This window comes from Oncorhynchus masou, chromosome 6, assembly GCF_036934945.1.
Source record: "Oncorhynchus masou masou isolate Uvic2021 chromosome 6, UVic_Omas_1.1, whole genome shotgun sequence".
In the NCBI taxonomy this organism is placed as follows: Eukaryota; Metazoa; Chordata; class Actinopteri; order Salmoniformes; family Salmonidae; genus Oncorhynchus; species Oncorhynchus masou.
In genome coordinates, this window is record NC_088217.1 from 27,576,891 (window position 1) to 27,594,723 (window position 17,833).

The following is a 17,833-nucleotide window of genomic DNA, read 5'->3' on the forward strand; positions in this document are numbered from 1 at the left end:
CACAAGGCTGCAGGGCCAGACGGATTACCAGGACGTGTACTGCGAGCATGCGCTGACCAACTAGCAAGTGTCTTCATGCTGGTCATTTATGAACATTTGAACATCTTGGCCATGTTCTGTTTTAATCTCCACCCGGCACAGCCAGAAGAGGACTGGCCACCCCACATAGCCTGGTTCCTCTCTAGGTTTCTTCCGAGGTTTTGGCCTTTCTAGGGAGTTTTTCCTAGCCACCATGCTTCTACACCTGCATTGCTTGCTGTTTGGGGTTTTAGGCTGGGTTTCTGTACAGCACTTTGAGATATCAGCTGATGTACGAAGGGCTATATAAATAAATTTGATTTGATTTCTTCACTGACACTTTCAACCTCTCCCTGTCTGAGTCTGTAATACCAACATGTTTTAAGATTGATCTCAAGGACACTAAGGTAACCTGCCTAAATGACTACTGACCCGTAGCACTCACGTCTGTAGCCATGAAGTGCTTTGAAAGGATGGTCATGGCTCACATCAACACCATCATCCCAGAAACCCTAGACCCACTCCAATAAGCATACCTCCGCCAACAGATCCACAGATGACGCAGTATCTATTGCACTCCACACTGACCTTTCCCACCTGGACAAAAGGAACACCTATGTGAGAATGCTGTTCATTGACTCCAGCTCAGCGTTTAACCCCATAGTGTCCTCAAAGCTCATCAATAAGCGAAGGACCCTGGGACTAAACACCTACCTCTGCAACTGGATCCTGGAATTCCTGACTGGCCGCCCCCTGGTTGTAAGCGTAGGTAACAACACATCCGCCACGCTGATCCACAACACAGTGCTCCTCAGGGGTGCGTGTTCAGCCCCTTCCTGTACTCCCTGTTCGCTCATGACTGCACTGCCAGGCACGACTCCAACACCATCATTAAAATTGCCGATAATACAACAATGGTAGGCCTGATTACCGACAATGACGAGAAAGCCTATAGGAAGGAGGTCAGAGACCTGGCCGGGTGGCGCCAGGACAGCAACCTCTCCCTCAACGTGATCAAGATAAAGGAGTTCATTGTGGACTACAGGAAAAAGAGGACCGAGCACTCCCCCATTCTCATTGACGGGGCTGCAGTGGAGCAGGTTGAGAGCTTCAAGTTCCTTGGTGTCCACATCACCAACAAACTAACATGGTCCAAGCACACCATGACAGTCGTGAAGCGGGCACGTCAAAACCTATTCCCCCTCAGGAGCCTGAAAAGGTTTGGCATGGGTCCTTAGATCCTCAAAAGGTTCTAAAGCTGCACCATCGAGAGCATCCTGACTAGTTGCATCCCTGCCTGGTATGGCAACTGCTCGGCCTCCGACCGCAAGGCACTACAGAGGGTTGTGCGTATGGCCCAGTACATCACTGGGGCCAAGCTTCCTGCCATCTAAGACCTCTATACCAGGCGGTGTCAAAGGAAGGCCCTACAAAATGTCATAGACTCCAGCCACCCTAGTCATAGACTGTTCTCGCTGCTACCACGCGGCAAGCGGTACCGGAGCACCAAGTCTTGGTCCAAGAGGCTACTAAACAGATTCTACCCCCAAGCCATAGGACTCCTGAACATCTAGTCAAATGGCTACCCAGACTATTCACATTGCCTGCCTGCCTGCCACTTTCTGTTGTAATCTATGCATAGTAACTAATTAACTCTACCTACATGTACATACTACATCAACTAACCGGTGCCCCTGCACATTGACTCTGTACCGGCACCCCCCTGAATATACAGTGGGGCTAAAAAGTATTTAGTCAGCCACCAATTGTGCAAGTTCTCCCACTTAAAAAGATGAGGCCTGTAATTGTCATCATAGGTACACTTCAACTATGACAGACAAAATAAGGGGGAAAAAAATCCAGAAAATCACATTGTAGGATTTTTAATGAATTTATTTGCAAAATATGGTGGAAAATAAGTATTTGGTCAATAACAAAAGTTTCTCAATACTTTGTTATATACCCTTTGTTGGCAATGACAGAGGTCAAACGTTTTCTGTAAGTCTTCACAAGGTTTTCACACACTGTTGCTGGTATTTTGGCCCATTCCTCCATGCAGATCTCCTCTAGAGCAGTGATGTTTTGGGGCTGTTTCAACTCCGTCCAAAGATTTTCTATGGGATTGAGAACTGGAGACTGGCTAGGCCACTCCAGGACCTTGAAATGCTTCTTACGAAGCCACTCCTTCGTTGCCTGGGCGGTGTGTTTGGGATCATTGTCATGCTGAAAGACCCAGCCATGTTTCATCTTCAATGCCCTTGCTGATGGAAGGAGGTTTTCACTCAAAATCTCACGATACATGGCCCCATTCATTCTTTCCTTTACACGGATCAGTCATTCTGGTCCCTTTGCAGAAAAACAGCCCCAAAGCATGATGTTTCCACCCCCATGCTTCACAGTAAGTATGGTGTTCTTTGGATGCAACTCAGCATTCTTTGTCCTCCAAACACGACGAGTTGAGTTTATACCAAAAAGTTATATTTTGGCTTCATCTGACCATATGACATTCTCCCAATCTTCTTCTGGATCATCCAAATGCTCTCTAGCAAACTTCAGACGGGCCTGGACATGTACTGGCTTAAGCAGGGGGACACGTCTGGCACTGCAGTATTAGAGTCCCTGGCGGCGTAGCGTGTTACTGATGGTAGGCTTTGTTACTTTGGTCCCAGCTCTCTGCAGGTCATTCACTAGGTCCCCCCCGTGTGAATCTGGGATTTTTGCTCACCGTTCTTTTGATCATTTTGACCCCACGAGGTGAGATCTTGCGTGGAGCCCCAGATCGAGGGAGATTATCAGTGGTCTTGTATGTCTTCCATTTCCTAATAATTGCTCCCACAGTTGATTTCTTCAAACCAAGCTGCTTACCTATTGCAGATTCAGCCTTCCCAGCCTGGTGCAGGTCTACAATTTTGTTTCTGGTGTCCTTTGACAGCTCTTTGGTCATAGTGGAGTTTGGAGTGTGACTGTTTGATGTTGTGGACAGGTGTCTTTTATACTGATAACAAGTTCAAATAGGTGCCATTAATACAGGTAACGAGTGGACAGAGGAGCCTCTTAAAGAAGAAGTCACAGGTCTGTGAGAGCCAGAAATCTTGCTTGTTTGTAGGTGACCAAATACTTATTTTCCACCATAATTTGCAAATAAATTAATTAAAAATCATTTTTTCCCCCATTTTGTCTGTCGTAGTTGAAGTATACCTATGATGAAAATTATAGGCCTCATCTTTTTAAGTGGGAGAATTTGCACAATTGGTGGCTGACTAAATACTTTTTTGCCCCACTGTGTGTATATATATATTTTTACTGCTCCCCTTTAATTACTTGTTACTTTCATCTCTTATTCTTATCCATATTTTTTGAAACTGCACTGTCGGTTAGGGGCGCGTAAGTAAGCATTTCACTGTAAGGTCTACACCTGTTGTATTCGGCACATGTGACTAATACATTTTGATTTGAAACATGTCTGTCAAATGACATACAGTTGGCAAAAAAACGATCCATACATACTAACCCTAACCCTTGTACAGTGCTTGTTGTTGTGCAACACATCATAGGACTTCATCAGGGAGAAAACCATTCACAGAAGATACAGCTGAAAGAGCTCCAAATAACATGGGGGGGTTGCTAGGTAACAGCAACCAACTCAGTTCTGGCAGCCAATGAGGGGTTGAATGTCAAGTAATTAAAGAAAAGAGAGAAAAAAAAATAAGGGGAGGACTTTGAAATAGGCCTCAAACTGCTGAAACTACCAAAACTAATCTACAGAAGCAAGTTCCACATAAGTTTCATCAAACTAATCAAGAAATACATTGCAGACAGTGTAGGAATCTAACAACTGGGCTTCCTTATATGCCAAGTTTTACGAAGAGTGTTGTGTTTTGTGGAAGTAAGGAGGCGAGTTCTAACCTGTTTGATGAAGGACAGAGAGATAAGGTCCCAGGACACAATGCCATGGTCCATCAGCTCCAGGAAGGCTGTGAGAGTGAAGGCCAGCATCTCCCCAAAGCTGAGGAGAGAGCAGACTAGAGTCAGAGGACAACACTCTATATACACACTGAGTAAAAAATAGTTTTTTACATTTTTAAAAATAGGGCCATATTCAAAGTCCTACGACAACTCTTCCTATGCGCCACCACCAACTACAGCCACAAACAGCATGCTATCAGTTTTGGACAATAAGTGTTAACCCACAGTAACCATCTCCAGAGAGGCTCCGAAGACGTGGATGTCGATTATGGCAGCACACCACACCTCTCTGATTCTCAGGGGTTGGGTTAAATGCGGAAGACACATTTCAGTTGAATGCATTCAGTTGTACAACTGACTAGGTATATTTCTAGTAGCCAGTAGAAGTACCTTTAGACCAGGGGTCTCAATCTAAATCTGCCCTGGAGGCACATTAAAAAAAATGGGCTTGTGGGCTGACTCTGGCCTGAGCGACGCCAGTTTGAAACCCCCGCTTTAGACAACAGACCCATGGATTGTCTGTCTGTATGAGACTCACTGGGTGCCACTCTCCACCAGGCGCGCCAGGGTTCCAATGCCCTCCATGCTGATGAACTCAGTGGCAAAGGTGGGGTCAGCTGACAGCTTGGCCAGCTCCTTCAGGGCCTCCAGGCGGGCGTCTATGCCGTGGGACTGGATCCTGTCCAGGAGCTGCCGCGCTGCACGGGCCTATTGGGGGGGTCAGGTATGCCGTTATATTTAATGTTTTTACCCGGTTTACCTCTGACTACATTAGCTTGATATATGCAGGCAGCAACCGTTGCTGAGAAATCTATAACGTAGCAATAGGGTTTATCTAATGCAGCAACCATTGTGAACTGTAAAGCCGTCATTATCTAGAATTAATCAAATATAATTTATTTGGGGGGGAGGATTAAACAACTGCATGTACAAGAAGAGTGTCTCACAGGAGATATGGCTAATCGAAGGATGGTTCCATTCTTGATTTCACTACGGCTCTGGAAAGAAAGAAAATGGTGAACATTGCTACTACCACAGCACTTCTCTAGAGTCATTGGTAATATCACATAGAAATAGTGACATACTAAGGAACCATGTAGTGTATTGTGAAGAATTGTAAACAGCACTTTATTCTGCCATGGAGCTGAGGCTCACCTGCTCAGTAATGTAGAGCTGAGGACCGTCAGCATAACGCAGGGCAAACTGTTCCGAGCCAGACAGAGACCAGCTGTGGACACACACACGCACAACATCTTTTGAAAAGTAGGTGACCGAATTCACCAATTTTCCACTTAATACCAGAACGCACTGATCTCTAAACTAAACATGAGGCAGACAGAAGCTAAACCCATACATTTCTCAATAAGACCTATTACTATAATGACGTGCGTTTGTTTTTCCACCCTACAGAAAATACATACCATGTGCATAAGGTTAACAAAAGTGATTATCGGAGCCTCCAGCATTTCTATTTGCCAGAAGATCAGATGGAGAACATTGTACAAGGAGATATTCAGTGGGCGTTAAGTGTTAGAAAAAAATCTAATGCATTCAGATGTGAGAGGGAGGAAGCAGAGAAGAGAGAGCGAGAAAGGAGAAGTAGGGAGTTAGCAAAAGTCTCAGTATTCATGATGGACAGACAAGGTAGATTAGGAGACAAAGGAAATGGAAAGACAATGAGAGGAGGCACTCGGGGGAGAACGAGTCAGAAAGAGAAAGCGATAAATGAATATTCAGACAAATAGGGAGAAAGAGGGAAAGAAACACCACACCTCTCTGATTCTCAGGGGTTGGGTTAAATGCGGAAGACACATTTCAGTTGAATGCATTCAGTTGTACAACTGACTAGGTATATTTCTAGTAGAAGTACCTTTAGACCAGGGGTCTCAATCTAAATCTGCCCTGGAGGCACATTAAAAAAATGGGCTTGTGGGCTGACGGGGAGGCACTCGGGGAGAACGAGTCAGAAAGAGAAAGCGATAAATGAATATGCAGACAAATAGGGAGAAAGAGGGAAAGAAATCAAAATGTTTATGAAATGGATGAATATAACCCTAACTCCATTAGCCAGATATCAACATAGCGAAACAAATGTAACCCCTAAGCACACGGTTCCACTTACTTAGACTGGGTCTGGCCTAGAAGCAGATTAAGGTCACCTTGGATGCATCCCAAATGGCACCCAATTCCATAGATATTTAGGGAATAGGGTGCCATTTGGGACATTCTTTTGTGGCATACCTTGGACTTAGTGAGTGAAGCCTGAGTATTGGCTAAAGTTTGTGTCTGTTTATTGGCAGTGGTATATGAGTAAGCTCTGAAAGGGTGGAGTACCAGAGCATGTGTGTGTATCTGGGGATTTCGCTGAACTGTCTGGTATTTATTGAATAATTATCTGCATCTAATGCAAAATCATTCTGAACTTGTACGATAACGTAGCATAGTGAATCAGTATAGCATCACTAGAATCAATTGGTATGATGAAGCAAGACTGTTGAAGGCATTCAAAATGGGATTTGTTATTGTGTGCAGAACCTTCAGCAGTATGCCAATAGGTAGATAGTTACTACAAACTGTTACATTTCTACACAAGATAATATACAGTACCAGTCAAAGTTGACACACCTACTAATTCAAGGGTTTTACTTTAGACTATTTTCTACTTTGTAGAATAATAGTGAAGACATCTAAACTATGTAATAACACATATGGAATCATGTAGTAACTAAAAAAGGGTTCCAAAAATATTCTTCAAAGTAGCCACACGCTGCCTTGATGACAGCTTTTCACACTCTTAGCATTCTCTCAACCAGCTTCATGAGGTAGTCACCTGGAATGCATTTCAATTAACAGGTGTGCCTTCTTAAAAGTTCATTTGTGGAATTTCTTTCCTTCTTAATGCATTTCAGCCAATCAGTTGTGTTGTGACAAGGTAGGGGTGGTTTACAGAAGATAGCCCTATTTGGTAAAAGACCAAGTCCATATTATGGCAAGAACAGTGCAAATAAGCAGAGAGAAACGACAGTCCATCATTACCTTAAGACATGAAGGTCAGTCAATGCAGAACATGTCAAGAACTTTGAAAGTTTCTTCAAGAGCAGTCGCAAAAATCATCAAGCGCCATGATGAAACTGGCTCTCATGAGGACCGCCACAGGAAAGGAAGACCCAGAGTTAACTCTGCTGCAGGAGATAAGTTCATTAGAGTTACTAGTCTCAGAAATTGCAGCCCAGATAAATGCTTCACAGAGTTCAAGTAACAGACACCTCAACATCAACTGTTCAGAGGAGACTGAGTGAATCTGGCCTTCATGATTGAATCGCTGCAATGAAACCACTACTGGAGGACAACCATAAGAAGAAGAGACCTGTGTGGAACAATGTCAGTGATTAATTTAGAATTCAAGGCACACTTAACCAGCATGGCTACCACAGCATTCTGAAGCGATACGCCATCCCGTCTGGTTTGTGCTTAGTGGGACTATCATTTGATTTTCAACAAGACAATGACCCAACACACATACAGGCTGTGTAAGGGCTTTTTGACCAAGGAGGAGAGTGATGGAGTGCTGCATCAGATGACCTGGCCTCCACAATCATCCAACCTTAACTCAATTGAGATGGATTGGGATGAGTTGGACCGCAGAGTGAAGGAAAAGCAGCCAACAAGTGCTCAGCATATGTGGGAACTCCTTCAAGACTGTTGGAAAAGCATTCCAGGTGAAGCTGGTTAAGAGAATGCCAAGAGTGTGCAAAGCTGTTATCAAGGCAAAGAGTGGCTACTTTGAAGAATTTAAAACATAAAAAAATGGTTTTATTTGTTTAACACTTTGTTACGACATGATTCCATAGGCTGTCTTCACTATTAATCTACAATGTAGAAATATTACAAATAAAAGGAAAATCCTGGAATGAGTAGGTGTCCAAACTTTTGACTAGTACTGTATATCCAGTGCCATGTGAAAGTATTCACACCCGTTGACATTTTGTTGTGCTACAGCCTGAATTTAAAATAGAGATTATGTGTTAATGGCTTACACACAATACCCCATAAAGCCAAAGTGGAATTATGTTTTTAGACAATTTTACAAATTAATTAAAAATGAAAAGTATTCAGCCCCTTTGTTGTGGCAAGCCTAAATAAGTCCAGGAGTATACATTTGTTTAAAAAGTCACAATAAGTGCCACGGACTCACTGTGTGCAATAGTGTTTAACAAGATTTCTGAATGACTGCCTCATCTCTGTACCCCACACATACAGATAATTGTAAGGTCCCTCAGTCGAGCAGTGAATTTCAAACCGATTCAACCAAAGACCAGGGAGGTTTTCCAATGCCTCGCAAAGAAGGGCACCTATTGGTAGATAGGTTTTTTAAACAGCAGACATTGACTATCCCTTTGAGCATGGTGAAGTTATTAATTACACTTTGGATGGTGTATCAATATATAGTCACTACAAACATCCTTCCTAACTCAGTTGCCAGAGAGGAAGGAGACCGCTCAGGGAATTCACCATGAGGCCAATGGTGACTTTAAAACATTACAGAGTTGAATGGCTGTGATAGGAGAAAACTGAGGATGGATCAACAACATTGTAGTTATTCCACAATACCAACCTAAATGACAGAGTGAAAAGGAGGAAGCCTGTACAGAATAAAAAATATTCCAAAATTTGCATCATGTTTGCAATAAGGCACTAAAATAAAACTGCCAGAAAATAATAATAATAATAGGCAAAGACATGAAATTTATGTCCTGAATACAATGCATTATGTTCAGGGCAAATCCAACACAACACATCACTGAGTACCACTCTTCATATTTTCAAGCATGGTGGTGGCTGCATCATGTTATGGGTATGCTTGTCATCGGCATGGACTAGGGAGTTTATATGATAAAAAGAAATGCAACAGAGCTAAGCTATGCACAGGCAAAATCCTAGAGGGAAACCTGGTTCAGTCTGCTTTTCAACAGACTCTGGGAGACAAATTCACCTTCAAGCAAGACAATAACCTAAAACAAATGGCCAAATATACACTGGAGTTGTTTACCAAGACAACATTACATGTTCATGAGTAGCCTAGTTACAGTTTTGACTTAAATTAGCTTTAAATTCTATGGCAAGACTTGAAAATGGCTGTCTAGCGATGATCAACAACCAACTTCACAGAGCTTGAATAATTATTTTAAGTGTGCAAATATTGTACAATCCAGATATGCAAAGCTTATAGAGACTTATCCACAAAGACTCAAAGCTGTAATCACTGCCAAAGGTGATTCTAACATGTATTGACTCAGGGGTGTGAATACTTAGACATTTCTGTATTTCTTTTTCAATAACTTTGAAAACATTTTCTTTAAACATGTTTTCACTTTGTCATTATAGGGTATTGTGTGCAGATGGATTCAGGCTGTAACAACTACATGTGGAATAATTCAAGGGGCATGAATACTTTCTGAAGGAATTGTTTTTCGTTGCCTATGGCTAGAAATGCTGCAGATGTCATTTGGTTAGCTAGCAAGACATGTGAATTGCTTTTCTAGCTAGCTGTGGATAGCATACTGTATCTCTTAGTTGTCGATCAAATGGGCGGACAGGCAAGTTCCCATTCAGTTGTCAAAACATGGGTTGGAACAAGCATGCATTGGCAGGCAAACTGCAGAAAGATGAGCAGGATACTATTCCCCATCGTTTATCGGCCAACTAGCTGAAAACGTTTGAGAGGGTTTATCTAATGTTCCCTCGTTAGATTTTAGTTTAGCATTAGTTGCTGATGTGCATAGGCAACTGAGGGAGAGATAGCCTACCTTTTCTTGGTTGTTTGATCAACAGGTTTGTCAAGTTCCCAAATGTAAGAGGACTCCCGTGGTATTTACATATTTGCAGAAATCCATTCAGGTGTATTTTGTGGCTTTTGGCGAATGCTTTCTAATGATCTAAAGTCGCGCTGTTGCTACTGCCTGTAAACACACAATCCAGTTCAATGTGAATGATGGCAGACCATCTGGAAAATGGTTTATTTGCATATAGGCCTACTGTAGCTCTGATTGACTATGTCACACGGTCTGTGTAGACTCTGGTCCTCTGGACAGGACAGATGTTTTTATTAGGTTTTATGACTACAGTGTATTAATTGTCCAAACACACCGCCACTTTCCCACTCTATGTAGCTATAACATTTTCACAAATGCCTTACTATGTCATTCCCAAACATTTTATGAATTTACGACATGAAAATGACCATATCTAAGTGCTCGCTATCTAAGTGTGACAAAAGTGTCATATTCTTCCTGGGGATATGAATGATATGAACAGATTTTAAATAAGATGTAATTTTGCTAAAATGCTGTCAGTTCCACTTTAATGATATAATAAGAAATCTGGCATTGTAATGAAGAACATGTGTGATCCAGTCCATGTGTAATGGCTCATACTAACATTTCTCTGCGTGTTCTTATTATGGACCTGCTATACATGCGGCTCCCGCTGAGTACATCTAGCTACCACTAGTCTTACGCAAGTGAGCGCAGGGTGTGTGTTCATACACACACACACACACAGTAAACATTGTTACGCCATTAGCTCCAGCGAGAGCAGAAACAGCTGGGTGTGGAGCTGGTGCTTACCCATCACACACCTCCCGTATGATAGACGACAGGGGCTTCTTCTGCAAAACAGACGACAGACAAAAAGAAAAACTGTCAACCTCTGCACTGCCACTGGAATCACAGGAAAGTTGCTGATTGGTCAGAAAATACCCTTTTATAAGTTTAACAATGGTTCTCACTCCTTGCTTTGCTTGGCTTTCATCAGAGGAAAATAAACGTTGATGGATTTGTTGGTGGGTAGGCACTGTTGAAATTGTGTTGGACAAAATCAACTCCACTGTATTGTGTTGCCAGCAAAATACAGAGAAATAAGATATGTGCTTGAGCTAGACTCACCAACAAAATCTCAGTGATGTAGTTTATGCTTGTTTGAGCAGAAGAAAAAAAACATACTGTAGCTTTCTTTTCCCTTCAATTATTTAATGTGGAGTCTCTTGTATTTAAAGTATCTGGCACAGGGAAAACAGACTTCTATAAAAATGTTGGTTGAGAAGACAGAGTGGAGGACTGATGCTGTTAAAGACAAAACAGACCAACAGAAACATCAGCACTACACAGTGCCTGGCTACCCTATGGCCTCTGACCACAGAGACTGTCATTTTCTGTTAATTTCTCTAGGATTCTACATGTTGAATCGCCAACGTTCGTCAATACCCAGCAGGCGATCTATTGTGCACGGCTGATGTTCATGTTGGTATGTCTTGTCGTTGAGTGGTGTTTTTAGACTGGACACTGACCTGGTCAATCTCCATGAGCTGGGCGTTGGCACCGGGCCACTCGATGGCCACCTTGACGATGTCAGAGGGGGGTGGCATGGCTGCTGTCTTCTCACACACCACTAGAGGACAGACATCACAGAGAAGAAGAAACAGTACGTTATTACTGTTACATCATGAGATGTGATCCCACTTCCGCCACCATGTTACATCATGAGATGTGATCCCACTTCCGCCACCATGTTACATCATTAGATGTGATCCCACTTCCTCCACCATGTTACATTATTAGATGTGGTCCCACTTCCGCCACCATGTTACATTATTAGATGTGGTCCCACTTCCGCCACCATGTTACATCATTAGATGTGGTCTCACTTCCGCCACCATGTTACATCATTAGATGTGGTCCCACTTCCGCCACCATGTTACATCATTAGATGTGGTCTCATGTTTACATCATTAGATGTGGTCTCACTTCCGCCACCATGTTACATTATTAGATGTGGTCCCACTTCCGCCACCATGTTACATTATTAGTTGTGGTCCCACTTCCGCCACCATGTTACATTATTAGATATTTCAACATGACCACATATTGGCATTAACGTTTCACAGCCATTTTTAAACTTCATAGTTAAATCACTCATTCTGTTGGCGCAAATGTGGCTTAAAACACCAGTTCATGGTATCAAAATGGTTCCTTACTAGTGGCACAAGGTCAGACGAATACCCTTCTCTTCATTGCCAAACAGCATCCATTCAATTTGGTTTCATTACAGTCCAGTTTGTCCTTCCCCACATGACAATACAAAACTTTAATGAGAGTGAGCTAGGGTAGAAAGATGGGACCAGGACCGCTTTTATGGCTGTAGTGGCTTGTCGTAGCATCTATCAGTATAATCAAATCCCAGATGTAATACCTGAAGTAGCTACACACTTTGTTTGCCTTTAACTAAGAGCCATTTTAACAGCCTGATGTATGGTGGTCTGGGCCATCAACGAGGAGACAAGGGCTTTTATGTGGACATCCTCTAAATATCAGTGGCCAGGGGTTTAACATCAAAGCCCTGGACCACCAAGTGGAAAACAGGCTGATATTATGCATATGTAACCTGAACTTAACTTCAGCTGTGTCCCTGACAAAAATAGTCTAGCACTAAAACGAGATGACCATTTGACAAAGAAAAACAATGTCTTGCTGTTTAAATACACAATGTTTTGTCGGTCTGTGTTTACTCCACTATACGGTCAAATTCTCTGTTGCTGACACAAATGTTTTCATTCATCAACATTGTATTCAGACGACTACAGAACCTTTCAAGATTCTTTCTGCACATTTCTGTACAGAAGATTTGCACGCAGGCAAAAACATACACGCACGGTATCTGGGGTAGTTATAAACAGCAGGTTTCACATATCCACATATCTGGCAGGCTCAGTCCTCCCACTCAGGAGTCCTAGCACCTGTAAGTGGGCTGGGTTGGTTTACCACAGCTCCCCGATCTACTGCAGATGCAACAGCACCCTGATCTACTGCAGATACAACAGCCCCGAAATATACTGCAGATGCAACAGCACCACAGCTCTCCAATCTACTGCAGATGCAACAGCACCCTGATCTACTGCAGATACAACAGCCCCGAAATATACTGCAGATGCAACAGCACCACAGCTCTCCAATCTACTGCAGATACAACAGCACCCTGATCTACTGCAGATACATCCCCAAAATATACTGCAGATACAAAAGCACCACAGAGCTCAGGTTTATCCCTGCTAGCCTCCCTATTCTAAATCCACAGGGAATCTTTGCTCTGCGCTTGGCTGTCGTCAGGCAGTGCGATGACAGATGAGTGCGCATCAAAGGAGTAGAAATCAGTTCCATTTTACTGGGGAACCACACAACGCATAATCAAGCAGGGCTTTTCACTGCACGGTACAGATGTCTGCACTCTCCGAACCAACACTTTTTGTTGAGTGTTGGGCGGTGGGAGGAGAGAAGGAGGTTCTAAAAACTGGTTTGTTTGGGGAAATGTCTGTACACTGTCTTTTGCCAAATGCACAATGACTGGAAGGCATCCAAAGACATCAGTGAACAATCCTTCTCCCAGAATTCCCTCTGTCTCCGGGGGCCCCACTGGCTGGGAAGCCTGTTGGTGGGTTGTCATGGCCGTGGTTAAAAGTGTCCCTGTTTGTTTGGCTTGGTTCTCTTGCTGTTTTCTAGACAGTTTTCAAGAGGGACATTTTCAAAGCAGATACAATCTCAAGGTAATTACAGGTTCTGTGAACTAATAAATTCAAGCACCAGTTTTATTATCGATTGATCCTTCTGAAAAAATCCTGAACTGCAAATGCAGTTCAATTCCGAAATCATAATCTGTGATTATTATTCTGCAGTAGATGCCTAATGATCAACTGAAGTGGTCTGTGCAACACTTGTTAACTTTGAGGAAAATGGAATCCCATTCGTAACACCTCTAATAACAAGCTGGGTCCAATTCTATATTGCCTTTGAATAAAGTATTACTTCTGCTCTCATATCTGGCAATAATATCCATACATGAGTCTCTCCAAGTTAAGCAACTCAAGGGGATAGGAGAATTTTGCAAAATGAGAACAAGTCAAACCACAATCAGGAATGAGACATGCCTTTGAGTGAATAATGGGGCATTGTGCAACAAAGCCACTCCTAAACAGGCTGTGAAAATTCTTAGTATTTCTCTGCAGCTTTGAGTCCAAGACTGGCCGGGGCAGGATAGCTCATCAACAGTGTACATTCAGAGACTGACTCTACTACACAAAAAGCATATGCTAGTAGTCTATGCTCCACTGCTGCATAGAATTACACAAACAGTTTTATATGAACACATCAACAGTGTTGGGGATTGTTTGAGGGTTTAATTCCTCAAATTTAATATTTTTTTATTTCAACTAACATCTTTTTCTTTCCATGCCGTCACTGCATTTGAGGCAAACATCAACATGAAAATAGTCACATGGCACACGTAATTAGGGCCAGGATGATACCAGTATCACAATATTTTTTCAATGGCAAAAATGAAAACACCATGTAGACCAAACTCTTTGGTTCTTTAAAAATCAGCTGCAGGCCTATGTCAAATATTGTGTGCTATAGCTTGGATAATACATGTGACTCTGGATGACAACATGATGTTAGTTTCCAACACTAGGGTTGTTTTCCTAGAGAAGTTAAATCCGCCTTGTGTTTTGTTTCCTTGACACGATACTAACGAGTATGGTGATACTGGTATCGTCCCGGCTCTACATGTAATGGATAAATTAAAGGTAGACTCAGCGAAATGACGTTGCCACAAGCAGCAGCGCAGATAGAGATGAGCGAGATGCAAGATTTGTCTGTAACAGTCACATATAGTACCTGCATATGTGCATTTGCACCAAAACAGAGGAAAAGTTGAGCCTCGCACTAGAACGGTTTTAGTTTCTGCGGAAATCAACCCACTATGCTATTTACTTTCTGCATCTATGTAATATCGCAGTCTACCTTTAACCTTGCTACACAGGAACTCCTGCCATGATATATCAACTGGGCCACAATGCTGCCATTGTCTGGGGGTATAAATGAGAGAAGTTCATTCACAGTCTGAAATCACACCCTATTCCCTATGTAGTGCACTACTTTTAACCAGGGCCTATAGGGCTCAGGTCAATAGGGGCGGCAGGGTAGCCTAGTGGTTAGAGCGTTGGACTAGTAACCGGAAGGTTGCAAGTTCAAATCTCCGAGCTGAAATGGTACTGTTGTTCTGACCCTGAACAGGCAGTTAACCCACTGTTCCTAGGCAGTCATTGAAAATAAGAATTTGTTCTTAACTGACTTGCCTAGTTAAATAAAGGTAAAATAAAAATAGTAGTCCACTATATAGGGAATAAGGTGTCATTTGGGACACAGTTGTCAATTCCCAGTCCCAAAGCCACTGACTGCAGCCTCCACAATAACAGTTTGAAGAGCAGTACAAGTGCTACAGTTGCTGTCAGCTCCACTTTGTGAACTGATTTTTGATACCAAACTTGCAAGAACGGTGTTCATTTTGTCAGGTCACGGAATAGCGCTACAAAAATCGTTAAATGAGGGTCTTTCAAATTCTTGAATCAAGTGTAGCAAAAGTCAGACCACTAGATCATAATTGAATTTGAAATGAGGGAAAGAATTAGAAGCCGAGTCAATATTCTACTGGTGAACAATAATGGCATGAAACACAAGTCCAGCATATTAAGGACACTGACAGAATATCAACTGTGAATTCCATTAGTTGACAGAGGGCCAAGTGCTACCGACCACAATTGTGTGAAAACCCACTAAGCGCCACTAAGAAACCAGAGTCCATGAAGGAAAGGGCTAAGATGTTGAAAGAGACAGTGTGTGTCTAGGTTGGGGGGGAGAGAAATCAGACAGTCAGTACAAGTCAGGACCTATATGCCCGGGCAATTACAGAGAGAATTGAAAACAGATGCCCAGTAAGCCTGAGCGAGCCATTCTTAATTGAGCAGGATTTCCCCTCTCCCTATAACAAAGACTATGCAGTCGCAGGCTCAGCAGCCATCTTGTTCAACATGAATTCACAACAACAACAAAATACTGCTGTTCCTGCCTAGAACAACTTTCCCCCACACATTTGAAGAGCAGTCTCAGCCATGGCTCTTTTTTTAATGCAAAAAGGCAAATCTCAACTCTGTGTTGCTAATCACTTAAAACCATTAAATTGGTACATTGTTTCTGTTCCCTGATCCTGGGTCTTAACGAGATATGGCGACCGGACCTCACCTGTTGGAGCGTTGAGTGGGCACCTCACTCGCTCTCGCAGTCTCACAGTTCAGAACATGGCATCAGCTCCCCTGCAAAGTCAGATGGGCAAATAACAGAGGAACTGTAGTACAGTCAAATATTCACCCTCTGAGGTTTATGTTGAGCACTCCTGTAAATTTCTTCTTTGAGAAGTTCCCTTCAGTCTTTTCTTGATGTTAATAACAAATCAAATACTGACAACCTGCTTTCATACAGAGGTTTAATCTAAAGCTGCTTCAGTTACATAGATTGTTTTCAATCTCAGAGAACGCTTTCAACTGATATTGTTTGAGTTTTTTAATGTATTATTTTATAGCCAGGGAGGGATTGTCTTGCATTTCATATTGATGTTGGAATGGAAAAACTGCAAGCTAAAATAAGAATTTCCAACAGCATACTGGCTGAAAATAAGGGACAGTACTACTGCTTCGAAGCTCAGCTACTCTAGCAACCACTAACCTACCTAATCTAGGAAAGATATGTGAGACTCCAAATAACTGATCTTAAAGACCCCATAGCCCACCTACCTACCAGTGCAATGCCCAAGTGACAATAGTACAGTAGTCTTTCATCCTTTGTTTTCAGGACGCAATCACATGCATGATCCTGGCACCTTGACATTATATTATGACAGGTAGGTAGGTACCTGATCTAATAGGCTACTGTGTCACAAAATGTCTCCAGCTCGCAAGGACAGATACTGAACCTTCTGTAGAATGACGGGGACAGAGTCTCCGTCTCTCATAGATGTCACAAGGCAGCTGGATACATTTGAACAATTTTATTGACTGCTCTCCACCACCGTTACTCAAGACAGACTGAGCTGCAACCAGAATGCATAGTGACTGGCTGTAACTTGATTAATTGGATTGAGCTGGCTTTAAAAAGGCATTCCTGCTGTCAACGCTATATTTTTAGAAACCATGACAAGCATGGACAATTGTAAAATATATATTAGTACACATTTTATAAAGCATGATATCACATAGTGACCATTCGTAATTAGCTAGCCACGAAGGCAGTGGGCTGCAAATGAGCCGCATCGCGCAAACCATGTAATTTGTTACCAATTTTGGGGCGAAACACCGAGCCTAAATTAAATTGTTACAAGTAGTCAATTGAAAACGTTGAATTTAAGGACATTCATATTTACAAACTGGAATCCCCAGCAATTGAATTACTTGGAACATGTGTATTACATTTACAGAACGTATTCGTCTCAAGAGGGAATCATTACACTGAAAAAAAGCCTTCACGCGATATTCCTTCAGCGAGAGATTTGTTCCTTCGCAAACATCTTTCAGCAGGCTATTGCCGATGGGCTTATTGGTTTGCAGGCGCGCGAAAGTTACAATTTAACCACCAAATGATAATTTATCCTAATTGTTAATTTACTCATAGTAAATCGTTCGTTGTAACGGTATTTACTTACCCCATGGCTTGGACCTGATCGCCGCCGTTTAATACTTCCACCAATGGAGCATCTGTGGTAAGATGATACATCACCACGCCTCATAGGCGGGACACAAGGTTTGTGTCCACGGCGCTGCACAAGACTCCCGTCTTTTATACACTTACATTTTTAAATCAGTGCATGTGCAGCGAAATACATGTAAACATTTAATATAACTCGTAATGTGATTCAAATGACATCATGACACCATCTTCTAAAAAGATATCCACCATGAGAAAAAAAAAAG

The 17,833-nt window shown here is 42.4% G+C and overlaps 1 protein-coding gene across 2 annotated transcripts in view; it reads right to left on the reverse strand.

Moving 5' to 3' along the window:
• LOC135541791 (engulfment and cell motility protein 2) overlaps positions 1 to 17,645 on the reverse strand; it is a 38,403-nt gene extending 20,758 nt beyond the window's left edge. For both annotated transcript variants that reach the window (XM_064968171.1, XM_064968170.1), the window contains exons 1-8: positions 17,566 to 17,645; positions 16,113 to 16,183; positions 11,330 to 11,430; positions 10,611 to 10,651; positions 5,140 to 5,212; positions 4,932 to 4,982; positions 4,523 to 4,692; positions 3,925 to 4,024 (exon numbers count right to left, since the gene is read on the reverse strand). In XM_064968171.1, coding sequence (XP_064824243.1) covers positions 3,925 to 4,024; positions 4,523 to 4,692; positions 4,932 to 4,982; positions 5,140 to 5,212; positions 10,611 to 10,651; positions 11,330 to 11,407 — 513 coding nt within the window. In that variant the 5' untranslated portion in view covers positions 11,408 to 11,430; positions 16,113 to 16,183; positions 17,566 to 17,645. The remainder of the gene's footprint in view (positions 1 to 3,924; positions 4,025 to 4,522; positions 4,693 to 4,931; positions 4,983 to 5,139; positions 5,213 to 10,610; positions 10,652 to 11,329; positions 11,431 to 16,112; positions 16,184 to 17,565) is intronic.
• Between the last annotated feature and the right edge of the window lie 188 nt (positions 17,646 to 17,833).